Raw genomic sequence first — 16,306 nt, forward strand, 5'->3', positions numbered from 1 at the left:
ATATATATCACAGATTTGCAAGTTTAGGGGTTGATTTGCTCCCTTGTTTTTCAGAGAACAGCCTCAACTTCTCTACCTAGAGTGGCTCACACTCTGATGCAAGCCTGTCCTCTTCAACACCAAATATTCTGTCCTGTTCTTAACATCCACCCACATCGTTTAATTTTTATTGTTTTATTATAAACTCTTTAAGTAGCACACAGTACAATTGCCTCTACTGTGTCAAGCTTTATGAATTTGTAACCCATGTGTAGATTTGTGTCACCACCACCACCACCACTATCATGATGCAGAGAAGGTGTCACCACAAAAATCCCCCACATGCTCCCGTTGGGTAGTTACGCCCTCTTCCAGTCCCAACACTGGCAGTCACCGATCTGTTTGCAGTCACTATAGTTTTATCCTTTTAAAAAAATATTTTATTTATTTATTAGAGAGAGAGAGAGCAGAGCAGGAGAGAACACATAAGTGGGGAAGAGGGGCAGAGGGAGAGGAAGACGTAGACTCCCCACTGAGCAGGGAGCCAGACATGGGGCTGGATCCCAGGACCCTAGGATTATGACCTGAGCCAAAGGCAGCCACCTAACCAACTGAGTCACCCAGGTCCCCCTACTTTTATCTTTTTGAGAATGTCATGTGAATGGAATTACACAGTGTATAACCTTTTGAAACTGACTTCTTCCAGTTAGCATGGTGCCTTTGAGATGTATTCAAGTTGTTGCATTACCAATAGTTGATTCTTTTCATTGCAGAGTAGTATCCCATTATACAGATTACCCCACTTTATCAATTCACTTGTCATAGAATACCTGGACTACTTATAGTTTTCAGTGATTATAATAGTATAATAGCTATAAACTTTGATGTGTACATTTTCAGGTGAACATACATTTTCATTTCTGTAGAACAAATACCTAGGATTGGGACTATTTTATGGTGTGGTAAGTGTAACATTATAGGAAACTGGCAAACTTTTCCTGAATATCTGTGTATTTTGCATCCCCACTAGCAACGTATGAGAGTTTCTGTCATGGTATTTTGATTAGCTTTCATATCTGTAAAAAGTATGTTCTAGCATAATATTCTGTTTTGTCATATGCTTTTTTTTTTTTAGTGCACTCATGAGACAGTTCTTAAATTTTCTGTCAGTTAATTTAAAAAAAAAGGAAAAAGTATGTTTGCTTGCTTTTCTCAATGCTGTTTATGGCTACTTTGGTTTAGACTACATTTGTTTTATTTTTTTTTTTAAGATTTTATTTATTTATTCATGAGAGACACAGAGAGAGAGGCAGAGACACAGGCAGAGGGAGAAGAAGGCTCCCTGCAGGGAGCCCGATATGGGACTCAATCCCGGGACCCCGGGATTACACCCTGAGTCAAAGGCAGACACACTCAACTGCTGAGCCACCCAGGCATCCCTAGACTACATGTGTTTTAATTAGAAAAACATACAAATGATAAGTGATGGGTCTTTCTGTTATTCATAGAATCAGGGTAATGATGCTCAGGGTACTTGTAGAGGTACAGGTAGATCAGGATGGGACAACTGGAGTAAACTCATATGGTGAAACTTCTTCATTTATCCCACCCCTATTTTCACTTCAGGAATCTAGATGTCTCACCCCATTTTATGTGTGCAAAGAGTACCTCAAAGGCCATGTGGATCCCACTGGTGCAACTGAGAACCCAGGGCAAGAATTCTGAGTCTTAATCTTGCCAGGAAAGCAATATAGCATATATATTCCATGTGCGTAGTATAGGCTCTAATTTACCATGATCTATTATCTAGAATTAAATATAAAAGACAGTTGATAAATACTACATTCAGTTGAAAATACAAATGAATCAAAATGTAGTTTCTCTCCACAGGTAATAATGAACAATCTTATGAATTTCTCTGTGTGCCATGGAGCCTCCTTTAAATGATATCCTAGCATAAAACCTTGCATACTGGGAGATACATATATGTAGAACTGGCAGAGGAATGAGTTTACCTTGGGAAATAAGACAGGGGTAGGAACAGGGGAAAGGGTTCATGGTTATTTTAATGATACACACAAACGAAAACTTCTCAGAGCAGTATGTCATAATGGCCCTTATGAGATTGCTATACAGAAGCTAAAATGTGAATAAAAATATATGTGGGAAAGTAAAGCATTTGGATAGTTAACAACCAGAGGGAAAATAGAAGAGTGACAGTAGAATCTTTGAGGCTCAACAAAAAGGTAAGAATAGGATGTGACTCTCTTTACCTTCCTAGAGGCCAGAGACTGCGTAACCTCAAAAATCCACCAGACCCAGCATGCATGCTCAATAATTAATTGCCAAGCGAATGAACACATGAACAAATGAAGACAGTGGGGAAGGAAAGAACAAGCAAACAAATAACTGAATATGGTTTGTCACAAGTGAGCTTAGCTCACATGCCACTGTTCTTGTGTCAGAATTTATTCGGAGAGACAGCAAAAAGAATCTTGTGGAGAGAACGGTCACTCTTTGGGTTTCTTTCAGGGAATAAAGAAGGCTTTATCAAGGGGCTACTTGCATATGATTTTGCTAGGCTTCACACCAGGAAAACCCCATAGAGTTAAAACTCTTGCCGTGATATGCCAAGTAGAAGTTAGACAGGTTTATAAAGATTTTAAAGATTTGATGGGTTAAATATGGCCAAATAGAGTCATTCAGTATATAATGTGCCAGTGTTGGTTCCAATGTTAGTCCTAGAACAGAGCCACCATTAAATGTCTTACATGCAAGGGACGCCTGGGTGGCAGCAGTTTAGCCCCTGCCTTCGGCTCAGGGAGTGATCCTGGAGTCCCGGGATCGAGTCCCAGGATCAAAGATCAAGTCCCACATCAGGCTCCCTGCATGGAGCCTGGTTCTCCTTCTGCCTGTGTCTCTGCATCTCTCTCTCTTTCTCTCTCTCTCTCTCTGAATAAATAAAATCTTTAAAAAAATAAATAAATGTCTCACATACATCAGCACAGTTAGGAAGCCATTGGACTTCATCTGATCCAAACCGAAAAGGCTTCCTGAAGAAGGAAGAATTCCATATATCCTACTTCGGATTTGCAAGCCTGCAGCATATCCTATGTCCTTGCCACATCCAGTTGCTTTTCCTACCACAACTGCATGGATGAATTAGGATTCATTCACCCTGTTCAGGTGAGTCAGTGGCCTGTAGCAAAGATCCTCTAATACAATATATTCATGATGGAAAACGAACATTTTCTAGTGGCACAGAGAGCCACAGGAGATCCTGTTAGTCAGAGTTTGGAAGTGAAATGTGTCTATTCCCTCTTGGGGTGTGTCAGAGGCCTCTGCCATCATTAGTTCCATGGGGATTTCTGCGTGTAAGGCATTTGTTGTCATGTTTGGGTTACTGCAGGAAGAGAGAAAATTGCTACAGTTTGCGTGAGATAGAGCTGTGTTTTGGCAAGGATGCCTGCAATAATTTTTTTCTTGAACTTTAGTCAAGTTCATGCTTTTGAGATTTGTCTCAGATGACACCACGCAGCAGTTCCTTTGAAAGACATTCATTTCTGTTGGAATTCAGACTCTTCTTTTGACTCCTTTGCTCTTGCCACACTTCTCAAGGTGTAACTAATTAATCCATTAATTCAAAAATTCTTTATTGTACCTACAAAGTGTTCGAGGAGCCAGGGATTCAGCAGAGAATAAAACAGTATCTTTACCTTCAAGATACTTACTTTCTAGTCCAGAAAGAAAATTACTGGGGCGGGGGGGGGGGGAGTGATAATATGTGCTTTAGAGAAACAGCATAGTAAAGAAGATAAGACTGCTGAAGTTTGTCTGGAAAGGTGTGTCTTAATGGGAGATTCGAGCTGAGACATTCCAACATTAAAGGAGTGAGCTACTTAATTATCTGTATCCACAGGCCAAATGTACAGCAAGTGCAAAGGCCCTGAGGCAGAAGGCTGCCTGGTTCAAGCCCATATCAGAGGCGAGTAAGGACCAAGACCTTTCCTACTTATTTCACTGTTTTCTTTGAGAAGTAGACTTGAAGCTGAATGGAAGAGGAAAACCTAGGCTGATATTCTGGCCAACCCCTATACATCCTAGATTTAAAATGTCTTTGTTCTTGCCTTTTCTCTCCCTAAAACGTTGTTCCCCTAGACACTGGAATGGCTCTCTCCCTATTTCCTCCAGATCTCTGATCAAATATCATCTTATTGAGAAGCCTTCCCAGACCACACTATTAAAGTGTCAGATAAGCAGTGTTAGAAATGGAAATTATTTTCTCCTCCAAATCTGATATTTCATGAGAGAGATTACTCACTCCCTACATTATGGGATTAAGAATGATCCCATTTGAGATGATAAATACTAAAAAGTTTCAGTAACCCAAGAAGCCCTGAGAAACAAATTGCTAATTCATGACTTAAACCATCTAAACTAAATGTGATGAATAACTCAGGACCTCTGTGACTTGTTCAGTGGTGAATTGCAGGGATAGAGCAAACCTGCATGGCTCATAGATAAGCCTGAGTGGGACACACACACACACACACACACACATACACACATGCACGGATACACACACATCCCAAGAAAACCTTGACTTTACCATGAGCTTTTCCATGAGAAATGGAAGCTAATGTTAAATGAAACACCACAATTCAAGAAAACTTAGGCCTGCCTTAATGCTGACTTTCATAGGGAATAAGATAAGTTATCAAAAGAAACTAATATACAGCCCTTCCATCAGAAGGGTTTATTTCAATGTATTAAGTTGCAAAAGATGAAAATGAAGACCACTGATTATTTGGGGAGTCGGTAAGACCTCTATCTACTTACTATAACTCATAAGAGGGAAAAAGGATCCTTAATTCTTAATGGTGCTATTAACCTTAAAAATATCTGACAACAGGAAGTTTTACAAGTCATTACAACAATAATCTTTGAATCACAGGGTCTATTTCACTCCTCTCTCCACAGCCTCAAGAAAGAATTAGCCTGTTCAAGCAAAGATAAATAAATCCTGACATCTCTTATGTCCTTCCTATCTGTCATGTATCTTCTAAGCACCTTCACTTAAAATGTCTTATCTCATTTAACTCCTTACCAAGCAGGAATGATGTTCACCACCTTTTCTGGGTGGGGAAGCAGAGGCACGGACAGGCTAAGTGCTTCGTAACTCTGATCGTCAAACTCCAAAAGTTGTTCAGGCATAATTGGAGAGGTCAAGGTCAAAAAGACTGAGAAAGCCCTGAAAATGGCATACTGAGCCATGGATGGCTAGGAAGAAGCCCTTGTTTCCAGAGGGGCCAAGTGGGAGATAGTGATTCTGTTGCTATTGCACCCTCTTCCCCCACAGAGCCAAGATCCACAGAGCACAATGTCCTCCCTTGGTGCTAGTTTTTTTCTGAAAGTTGTTTGCGTCCTGGGGCTCTTGGATGGGGTGGATGTTCTCATCTGTCTCTGCTTGGCCCTGGATATTCCTGCTCATTATCTATGCTACATGATAGAAAGGGCCAGGAGCACGGTCTCATCCACTTTAACTGAGAAATGCAAAGCAACTTCAAGACAACTCTGAAAGAGACTACTGATCAGTTATGAATAAAACCCAAAGGGGCACTTTTTCTGACAATATATGCACCATGTAACCCTAGGCAGGGGATGTTTCTTCAGGAAGCTCCCAGAAATTTTTCTTGAGTAATTACTTGCTCGTGTGTGTGTGTCTGTGTGTATGTGTATTTTGAAGGCAGAAAATATCTCCAGCAGTACGCCCTATACATACCATTACATCAGCTGTCACTTGACATGAAACCAGATGCAGTTCAAGGTCTTCTGACATTCAGCTGACTTCTGTTTATATAGTATGGAGAAACTTTTGTTCCCTTGCCCTATAAGGCATGTACCATGAGAGATTTGGGGAAAAGGTCACCCAGATAGTAAATAATTCTGCTGAGCTTTGTAGTGAGAATGCTCCAGGAACCTTTATCCCGTCCTTGCCATTTAACTGGTATGCTTCAGTCATTCTCAGTGTTAATGAATGGTGTAGATCAGAGATTTTCTCCATCATTCTGTTCATCAGAGACACAACCTAAAAATCAAAATCATATTTTATCTTTGCTTTGATCTTCTACCTGTGTTCAGGGGAAAACATTGTGACCATCCAAAGGTAGGGGAGAATGAAATACACCCCAACAAAAACCCGGTTAAAGAGCTAAAAAATGGCATCTTGATGGAAGAAAAATTCCATGTGTGATTTTTATTTTTCAAAAAAAAATAGTCTAGGCTATGAAAAACATATTATCTTTCATGGAGAGGGAAATGCCCAAATATTGCCCAGACTATTTTACAATAAGACCTTGAAAAGCTATGCGATGAGCTGGAATGAGAGGAGTTTAAATTTTTGATGCAATTCTCTGCTTGGGAAAGTGATAATGCAGCTCAAATAACAGAGAGAGTATTTTCTGCTACAGCGCAACAATCAACATAACGTCTGGGCATATTAATAATTTCACTTCTAAACTTCTCGACAGGGAGAGCATGGGTCTTAATAGCATTGTCAAGATCCTTAGGGCAATTGAAAAACCCAAAATCATTACTTTCTACTGATAGGCTTTCCTCTCCCAGAGGATGCCAAAATACCTAGGGTAATGTAGATTTATTGAAATGCTCAGATAGGCACTGCTCAGACATAACTTTGCAATAAAATCTTCTCTTTAGAAGGGCTCCTCTCAAGTATTTCAAGTGGTCTTTTTTTTTTTTTTTTTTTTTTTTTTTTTTTGTCTTTGTCACTGGGAAAGCAGCTAATGGAGTTGACATTGATCTCAAATGATACTTCCTGGATGATTTAAGAACGCAAAGAATGAATATAGGAGTATGGTAAAATGATGTGGCACCTATGATTAAAATCCCTTTCTGAGATGTGTGAGAACTTGCCCAACTGGGGCAGAATGGTCCCAAATCTACAATGGCTATTAAGGTCATGATTCAAGTGCAACTACTGATTCGGCACCCAATTCAAGAATTCCCTTCCTCTTTTCTCCTCCCCTGAGTCCCACCTGTCTGTGTTTGTGTTTTAGTTGAGCAGGAATGGGCACTCTGCTGTGATTACAGCCATGCCTGAAAGCCCTGGAACAAATTCCAGGATCCCCCTTGGACCCTGAAGTATACAATTGTGTCTCAAATGGCCATACCTAACAATCTCTGAAAAATATCAACAGCAGGGGGGTCATGGCCAAAAAAGCTCCTGTGAACACCAGCTTCAGGTTGCCAGGGAAAGGTTTTTTTTAAGTGGTATGAAGTATGCCCCATCTGAGATCTAACTTTGATTTGTTCCAACGAGGCTTGGTAACAGATGTCGTGGTAAAAACACACACACAGACACACACACACACACACACACACACACAGGGAATCACCATTTATAAGAAATGCCCAGAGTAGACCAATCCATAGAAACAGAAAGTAGACTGATGTTTGCCAGGAGGTGGGGGGCTGGGGAGTGGCTGCTAATTGGTATGGGGTTTCCTATGGGGGGTGGTATGAAAATGCTCTAAGATCAGACTGTGCCAATGGTTGCACATCTCGGTGAATATAGTAAAAGAAGACACTAAAACATACACTTTTAAAAGCTGAATTTCATTAAACATCAGTAAATCTGTTATTTAAAAGAGAGAATAGGTGGTCAGGCTTAGCCAGGAAAAAACAAACAAATAAAAACAAAGGGAAAAAAGGTTACCTTCTCTCCGAGTCCAACTGTCCTCCTGTTAAAACCCCTGTGAGGGTAATGAGAATTCAGGGAATGAAGGGAAAGGCCCATCAGAGTCTGGGGATCAGGAAATACTCAAAGAACAGAGGCAGAAGCCTGCACGATCCCGCTCTAATGGAGTTGAGGGCCTCCCAACACAGCCCTCCGGAGACATGATGTGTTCCTTCACTCATTCATTCAGCATTGCTTCTGTGCCGGGGACATAAAGAGAGACAGGCTCTTGTGCTGAAGGAGCTCACGGTCTAGCAGGTAAAACAGGAAGGTCCAAAAATGATATAAAACCACATGCCAAAACAAAACAAAACAAAAACACATGCCAAGGGTCAGGGAAAAGATGTGCCCAGCGTGCACTCGGGAGGGGCCCAGCTGCATTACGATTAAATACAACGTGTAAGGAGAGAGCCTTCTGTCTCTTAACATCCTGCTCCTCAATTTCTTCCTCTTTATGATGGAGAACAGTATCTCCTGAAAAGATTATGATAAGTTTAAATAAGGCGAACTATATGGAGCGCTTAACACGTGGCCGGTGCTTCTTACACGGGGGCAGTTGTTCTTAGATAATCTAAGGTCTCCCTCTAGACCCCCCCCCCTTTTTTTTTATAAACGCCGGCAGAGCTGACAAAACTTTGGTTTCTAAGCCTGCAGGTGAGTGCTGTTTGTGACTGCGATGCCCATGCTTCCGCCACGCAGCGCGGATCCGTGTGTCATTGTGAATGCGCTCAGAATGCTTTTTCTCTGAGGTCAGATATTTTGTGTAAGCAAGAGAACTACACATCATTCCCCGCGATTCCCCACAGCCCCTTCCTTCTGGGGTGCTCTGTTCGGGGCTGAATGGGGCGTTTCCATCAGGGCAGCCCCGGATCCAAGACTGTGCGCTCCTGGCCCAGAGGCACTGGTCAGAGCCGACGCCCAGGCCCGGGAGGGGAGAGGGAGGTCATGACTCGGGTCATCCCAAGCCTTCCATCTGTTTCCTCCTCCGTTCTGCAACGTGCAGAAGGGCTGCGGCCGCGGCTTGCTACAGTAGTGGCCATTCCTGAGGAGCACCGCGGATGGGTCCCTGCCCTGCAAGGCCAGCGATACCGTGGATGAATCATTCAGGAGATACTACAACAGGGAAGGAGAGAGCAAGCTGAATGTCCCAAGTGTCTGATACTTACAGCCAAGTAAATCTCTTTCCATCTCTTTCTAAACCCAGGAGGAGGCTAGATCTGGCCGCTCCCCCAGCCCCCTCCACCCGCAAGCTGTTGGCAAAGTACCCAGTCAGAGCAGGAAGGATGAGCTGGGACCTAGCGTGCCCTTGTTTCTGCCTCCAACAGACCTAATTGCTGCTTATCCCTCATGCCACTGGTTACGGGAGCCAGGGATGCAGCACGGAGGAGGAAGTTTGAGAAAAGCCTTTTGGGAAGGTACAGAAAAGAGATTGCACTGCAGTTTGGCTGTTCTGGCCTATTTCTCCTGATTCAAGCAGCACTGTGAGGTGCAGAGCTTTGAGGTGGGCGATTCCCTCCAATTTCTCACAAGATTTTGTTCTGCCATTGAAGCAAATATGCAGAGAAGGGAGTTAAGGCCATTTTCCTCTGTATTTGCCAGGGTGAGTCTACACTCCGGGCAGGGGTCTTTGTTCTCTTCCTGTGTGAGGGCCGTCTGGGGCCTTGTGCTCTTTTGCGTGGGGAAGAAGGCCTGGGGTGCAAAAGCAGCTGTGCCACTTACTAAGCCACGTGGCCTGTGGGGCTTTACTTAACCTCTCTGCACCTCACTGGCTGGATCTGTAGAATGGAGATGATAAGAGAGCCTGTCCCATAACAGTGAGTGGTAACATATTGAGATAATTTATGTACAGGACTTTGCACAGGACCAAACACACAGAGAGAGCCTAGCTCTTAGCAGCTTTTGTTGGTGTCATTTCGTGGTCCGTCCTTAACATCAATCGTTTTGTTTATGGGGAATGGAACACTTCTGAATCCCAGGTTCCATTTCTGCAAGCCCTTAGAGAGATGCTCTTGAGACTGCCGATAGTAATGCCTGTGCCATGTCACTTGGTCAGAAGGCCCTTCTGTGGACAGCATTTGAAGCTGGAGGAGGTCTGAGATTGGTGACTTTGCCTTTCTACATTGATTTGATTGATATCATCCTCCAGAAGCTCCCACTCCAAAGAGTTAGGAAAACCCGAGTTCCCCAAGAAATATTCATCATTTTTCCTAGAGCCATAGTTGCTATTGCTATTATTAGTGTTATCACTATTATTAATTATAACACATAATGTAATATACATATTACATATGTAATACATTATATGTACACATAAATGTAATAATAACATTGATTAATACTTACTATGTGCCAAGAATTGTGGCAGGCTTTTTATTTTTTTTATTTTTATTTTTTTTTTTTAAAATTTTTTATTTATTTATGATAGTCACACAGAGAGAGAGAGAGGCAGAGATACAGGCAGAGGGAGAAGCAGGCTCCATGCACCGGGAGCCTGACGTGGGATTCGATCCCGGGTCTCCAGGATCGCGCCCTGGGCCAAAGGCAGGCGCCAAACTGCTGCGCCACCCAGGGATCCCCTGTGGCAGGCTTTTTAAAGATGTATTCTCATTTGATGCTCCTAACAACCATATGAGAAAAGTAAAATGACTCTGCCCATTTTACAGATGAAGAAATAGACTTGGGATAAAAATACATAATTCTCCAAGGGTCACAACTGTTAATAGGTGGCCACAAAGGGGTTCAAAGCCAACCACAAGTCTGGTCATCAGCAATAGACTCCTCCTTCTAACTAGAGGCTGTTATTCTTGAAAGTCTTCATCTCTGATTCCTTCTGCCTCCTGTTTGAGGTCAGGTCTGAACAGCGTGTCCTGGTGCCAATTTTCACCAACCAGGGCTCCAAAACCTCTATCAACACCAGCCTCACTGCTAGCATCTTCAAATTGCTGTCAAGATGTAACTTGCTACAAAGACATGGTTCAGTAGAAGGGGGCAGAGAGTTTGTGGTTAATTCATCATCTCAAGGTCCGAGGGGTTGAAATTTTTAAAGACCAGCAGTTGGCATGCCATCTCCAAGAATGAGTGAATTATTATAGGAGGGCAGGCCTATACTTATATTTTTTTATTTCATACATTTTATCATTTTTTTTAATCACCAGGAAAATAATAGTGTGGACTATAGAGCAAGACAAAGCCATCTTAGTTTATCCCTGCCCTCCTACTCTCCTGCACCACCCACTCCCTCTTGGCAAGAGTAGGCCTAGCCTAAATGCCTCATCCACCTGTTTATTTGGGAGGAGTGCAACAATAGCCAATTATTAAGAATTTACTTTCTTAGCTCCAAAGAAAATCCTTCCTTTACACATTATTGACAATGTAGACATGGTTGTTTCCATAGGCTGTTTGAGCTCTGTGAGTCTAGCCGACACAGGAGCTGATACTCCAGGATTTTGCAGTCTCCAGGTCTAACTTTGTTAGAATTGATATTGTTACCCCTTCTTGGATGGGTAAAGTAAAGCACTACTTGATTTGTCTTATGACTCTAGTGTCAACCAACTGGCAGTTAGGAAGGACGGAATGTGGGAATGGCATCCCTGTCAGGACCAAAATTTCTGGCAACATTAAATATTAAGCACTGTTCTTTTGAGCAAACAGGACAAACCAAGCGGTCCTTCAAGCACCTAGTTTTTAAACATACAGGAAGCACCCTCTCCCATAAATTCATTTATCCTTGCTAGGAGTCCTACCTGTCCTGCCCTAGCTTTTAACAAAGGACCAGTGTGCAGCTCCTCCTTCCTCAGACTAAAAGCCACACAGTACCTAAAAATAAATTTTAGGTTCTCAACTTCAGATAAATCAGGTGCAAGATAATAGGTTAGCACTGTGATTTTAATGACAGTTGCCTTTTGCCTGCTAATAGCATACTTATTAAGTTGATAGTGTGTAAGCATTTCTGTTACATAGTTATTCGTGGCTCAATTGCATTATTATGTGATTTCATATTTATGTAATAGAAGAGACATTAATATGCACATTAATTAAACCCAATAAATGTGTGGAACTCAGAGTGGACCTGAAGGTTCCTTCATCAAGTTGTTAATCATTTCTGTTTCAGCATATATTGAAGACATGAGTTGCCTTTCAGAAGGGCTTTTTCATGTAATTTGACTTCCTGGAAAGCAGTAAAGCATGTTGCTGGCCATTGTTTGCATTTTTTGAAATGGAAAACCATCACATCCAGCAAGCTCATTGGATGAATGTAATGAAAACCAATAAACACAAAAAGTGCTTGGGATCATTAGTTGTAGCAGAGATGTTCTTATATTAGAAATATGTGACCCACCCAGAATACTAAGGTACCACGGATGAAACCAGCAGTCAAAAACATAAATGCCTACCAGTGGTAACATAAATACATACATCCAGCCAGATTAAAATAACAGGGATTGTTAGGGTTGATGACAAACCAGAAAACCACCCAAAGGCATTCAGCTCTGCCAGTCGTTACCATGAGGGAATAGACTCAGTATTTTTGTTGTTTTGTTTTGTTTTGTTTTGTTTTCAAGAGAAGTCAGAGATCTGGAACAACTATACAAAACCTTGCCTCTGAATTTTTGGTAATATCCAGCTTGGGGGCTGCTGATTTGCGACTTCCACCCTGGATGGTTGAAATCTAGGTTTATGTCCCGTACTCAAATCTGGACTCATTGAGAGCTGTAGTTATGTCTTATCCATGCTTTTCTTCCTGAAAGAAGTGAGCAATGCTCCATACACATGATTGGGGAATTGGGCAGCCTCGGGTGGCATGCTTGGCATTTTCGCTCCTCTTCCTCTCCATCTCCCATGTTGACACACAGGTACTTACTGCTGTTACCCATGGTGGATGAGTACTCAGAGAATTACAGAAATGGCTTTGTATGCCCAGGTTCGCATGACTCAAAAGGGGCAGATCCAGTCCTCAAATCCAGTTCTTTAGATTTTTATCTCCTAACCACTGGCTAAGTGACCCCCGCCCCTGCCCCCACCAATGCTCCCATGTCTCTCTGTACAGACCCCAGCGGTAGGCTTTACCATTCTGTGTCTTAATTGTCCTTTCTAGATCTTGCACCTAGTTGAAAAACCTGGTTGTTAGATGGATAGATAAATGAGCAAATATAATCAGTGTCACAGTGGAAATGAGCAGCAATAATGAGGAAAACATCTTCTAATACTAAGGATGCTGGATAGTTTTTGTTATTGCCATCAATAATTTGATTTACTTGCAGTGAAATAACAGGCTTTTGTAGGAGGGCAGAGTGGGCAGAGAATTACATCTTCTTTCATCTCCCCAATGAAACTCTAGACCTCCCCTCTTTAGCAGAAATAGAAAAAGAGCTTGACATCTCTTCCAGGCAACTGGAAAGCTCACCACCCCCTTTTATTTGGACCATGCTACATAGCACCCAGGCCGATGGTTCCATTTCCCACTCAGCACCTGGATATTTTCAACAAAAGGGAACCCACAGGAATTCCACCCACACAGAACACAGATGGACAGAGGAGGGCCACACAAGTTGGAGAAGGCAAAGAAACTTCAGCTCAGGGTGAATAGACAGGAAGCAGGAGGGTTCTGGGATCTCATTTAGTGAATTAAATACCTCCCATAACCTCTTTGTACTTTTGGAGAGTGTGTGGTCTGGAGTGCTGGAGGCGGAGGCCCCGGGGCTGAGGGAGACAGAAAGTGAGGGCTTGAGGCTGAGGAGAGTGGGTTCTCCCTTGTACACTGATTCATCTCATCTTCCTGAGGCAAGTCTCAAGATTACCCAACTAATGGAGAATAATGACACCACTTGGATGGGAGTTGAGAGAAGGGAAGGGAAGGCATGAGAATTCATTAACCCTGTGTGAGGGGCTTGGATTGCATCTCTGAAGGATCGTTATTACATCATTTCACCCCCTTTCCTCACCTCTTCCCACTAATATGAGGCAGACAAATGCTAAATAACTATATAATAATACATTACTAGACAGACAACAATGCCAGGAAATGTAATAGCCTGCTACAGCTATGAAACTCCCTCAAAGATATATTTAAAATGTCACTGGTGCATAATGTAAAATACGAATTGCAGGTTCATTTGGAGGACGTGATTTAAAATCTGTACAACTGTATGGCCGCATTTCCCACCGGGTTTTAGTTTTAGTTATCTTTTCCTGAAGACCAAAAAAAAAAAAAAAAAAAACAAGTAATTTCAGCCTGGAGACACAAACTTCGAGGAACCACTTTTCTCTGTTATTTTTCCTTCTTGTTTTCCTTGGTCATGATGCTCTGCAAACCTAGTATCTTCTTGACATGTTGTCTGTCTTTCGGAATATTTCTGCAGGCTTCACAGGAGCCACAGAATGTAGATTACACCTTTTGGAGATGTAGCCTGGCCACATAAGGAGACAAGTAGTTGAAATTTGTGTCAAATTGCTTGTTTAAATGATGTGAGCCAACTTCTTAAAGCCAGGACAGCAGGGGCTGAGGATTTTAAAAGTTGGCAGGGGCCAAAATGACAAGGCTTGGCAGTCACCTGGTGAGCTGCCAACGTCGACTAGAGGCTTCAAAAAAGGACACAAATTAAAAGTCATGTTTCAGCAGCCATTAAAACCAAATTATAGGCTTACATTGCATAGTGAACTACTTTCATTTTCATTATGCTTAAAATATTTCATTTTGTACATTGAGAATGGGTTGCTAGGAAAACCCTGTGTGGAGTTGTCATCTGTGGTCATATTTACAAGGGATACATGCAGAGGTATAGTTTTCCTTTGTGCATTTTTCCTACAAGGATAGAGGATTTCAAGATAAGAAAAGAGGATGCAATTTGGAATAAGGACCATGGTTTGAAAACATCAGTCCTGATATCTGAGCAGGCTCGCAGATACTTTCTTATTAAAAAACAAACAAACAAACAAAAAACTGTATACATACATACATATATACAAAACACATACATATTTTAAAAATTGACAACGTCTTCAAAAAATGGGAAATTCTATCTAAAAGTCCAGATTTTCTGCTTTCCTTGAAAAACTAGAAGATCTGGCTGCCTTGGGCCCTTACCCTTCGTGGGCACATGGGCTTGGATTTGAGTGAAGACGGCTCGGTCCATAACTGGCCCACTTCACTTTCCTACCTGGCCCCCATAGGTATTTAAATATGCCCCTCTCTGACTTACAGTGTACCATATTCGTATTAATTTTAGAAAGAGGAAATATCTGAGGCACCTAGGTGGCACAGTCAGTTGAGCGTCTCTTGATTTAGGGCTCAGGGTCACGAGATGGAGCCCCGTGTCTGGCTCACACTCAGCCCTGAGTCTCCTTGTCCTTCTCTCTCTCTCTCTAATAAATAAATAAATAAATTCTGAAAGAAAGAAAGAAAGAAAATATTTGTGAAGAATATATGCAGTGTACTGGTTTACCAGGAAACGGTACAGAGACTTGGCTACACCCGTGACCAGCCCTGTCCCCTTCCTTCCATTTCAAGATTAATAGGTTCCAGCCCGGTTCCACTAACCTAATTCCTCCTTCTTCCTTTGAGGCCCGCAGCAAAGAAAGGCCCATCGAAGTGGCCAGTTGGTGCTCTGCGCGCAGCCAACCCCAGGATGAGGCCTGGGCGGTGTCCCCTCTGTCTCCAGCCTGCGACGGGGGCGCTTCGAGGGCGCCTGCGGTCTGCACCACTGACGGCCGTGTCTCCTTCCTCTCTTCCCAGGTCCCCCCAACCACCACAGCCAGTCGACTCTGAGGCCCCCTCTGCCGCCCCCTCACAACCACACCCTGTCCCACCACCACTCGTCCGCCAACTCCCTCAACAGGAACTCGCTCACCAACCGGCGGAGCCAGATCCACGCCCCGGCCCCCGCGCCCAATGACCTGGCCACCACGCCGGAGTCCGTTCAGCTCCAGGACAGCTGGGTGCTAAACAGCAACGTGCCGCTGGAGACCCGGTGAGTCCCCGCCGCGCCCTGCGCCCTGCGCCCTGCGCCCTGCGCCCTGCGCCCTGCGCCCTGCGCCCTGCGCCCTGCGCCCTGCGCCCTGCGCCCGCCGCGGGTGGAGAGGGGGCTCGGGGCGCTGGCCTGGCTGGCCGGGGAGACGTCTTGGTGTCAACAACGGGGCTAGCTTCCCGCCCCCCGCCCCCCGGCCGTTCCCTCCCCCGGGTGGGGGACCCTGGGTGGCAGGGTGATAGGCACTTCTTTGTTGGCCTGTGTCTCCTTTTCACGCTTGTTTACTCTCTTAGGCGGCGCTTGTGTACCCAACTAATAGAATTAGCATACCATATTTTTGCTCAAAGGCTCATGGGAAACATGCTTATAAGGATATATTGACTGCAACCTGCTGATAAATTATGCATTTGGCCTTTCCCGAAGTAATAAATGAAGACTCATTTGAAATTAAGTGTTTGGGGAGACCTTGAGAAACAGTCCCTGATTCCAGACTGACAGAAGTATAATTTTAATTTATATTTCATCCAACATACCGTCTCACTTTAATCCCTCCTGTACACACTAACAGCTTGATGCCTGAGGGGCAAACAAGAATGTACAAAAACAA

At 43.2% G+C, this 16,306-nt stretch overlaps 1 protein-coding gene across 22 annotated transcripts in view; it reads left to right on the forward strand.

The window, feature by feature from the left end:
• TENM2 (teneurin transmembrane protein 2) overlaps positions 1 to 16,306 on the forward strand; it is a 3,550,639-nt gene that overhangs the window by 3,237,342 nt on the left and 296,991 nt on the right. For all 22 annotated transcript variants that reach the window (XM_041750467.1, XM_041750468.1, XM_041750477.1 and 19 more), the window contains one exon: positions 15,468 to 15,702. In XM_041750467.1, the coding sequence (XP_041606401.1) occupies positions 15,468 to 15,702 (235 nt within the window). The remainder of the gene's footprint in view (positions 1 to 15,467; positions 15,703 to 16,306) is intronic.

Source organism: Vulpes lagopus, chromosome 3, assembly GCF_018345385.1.
Source record: "Vulpes lagopus strain Blue_001 chromosome 3, ASM1834538v1, whole genome shotgun sequence".
Lineage (NCBI taxonomy): Eukaryota > Metazoa > Chordata > Mammalia > Carnivora > Canidae > Vulpes > Vulpes lagopus.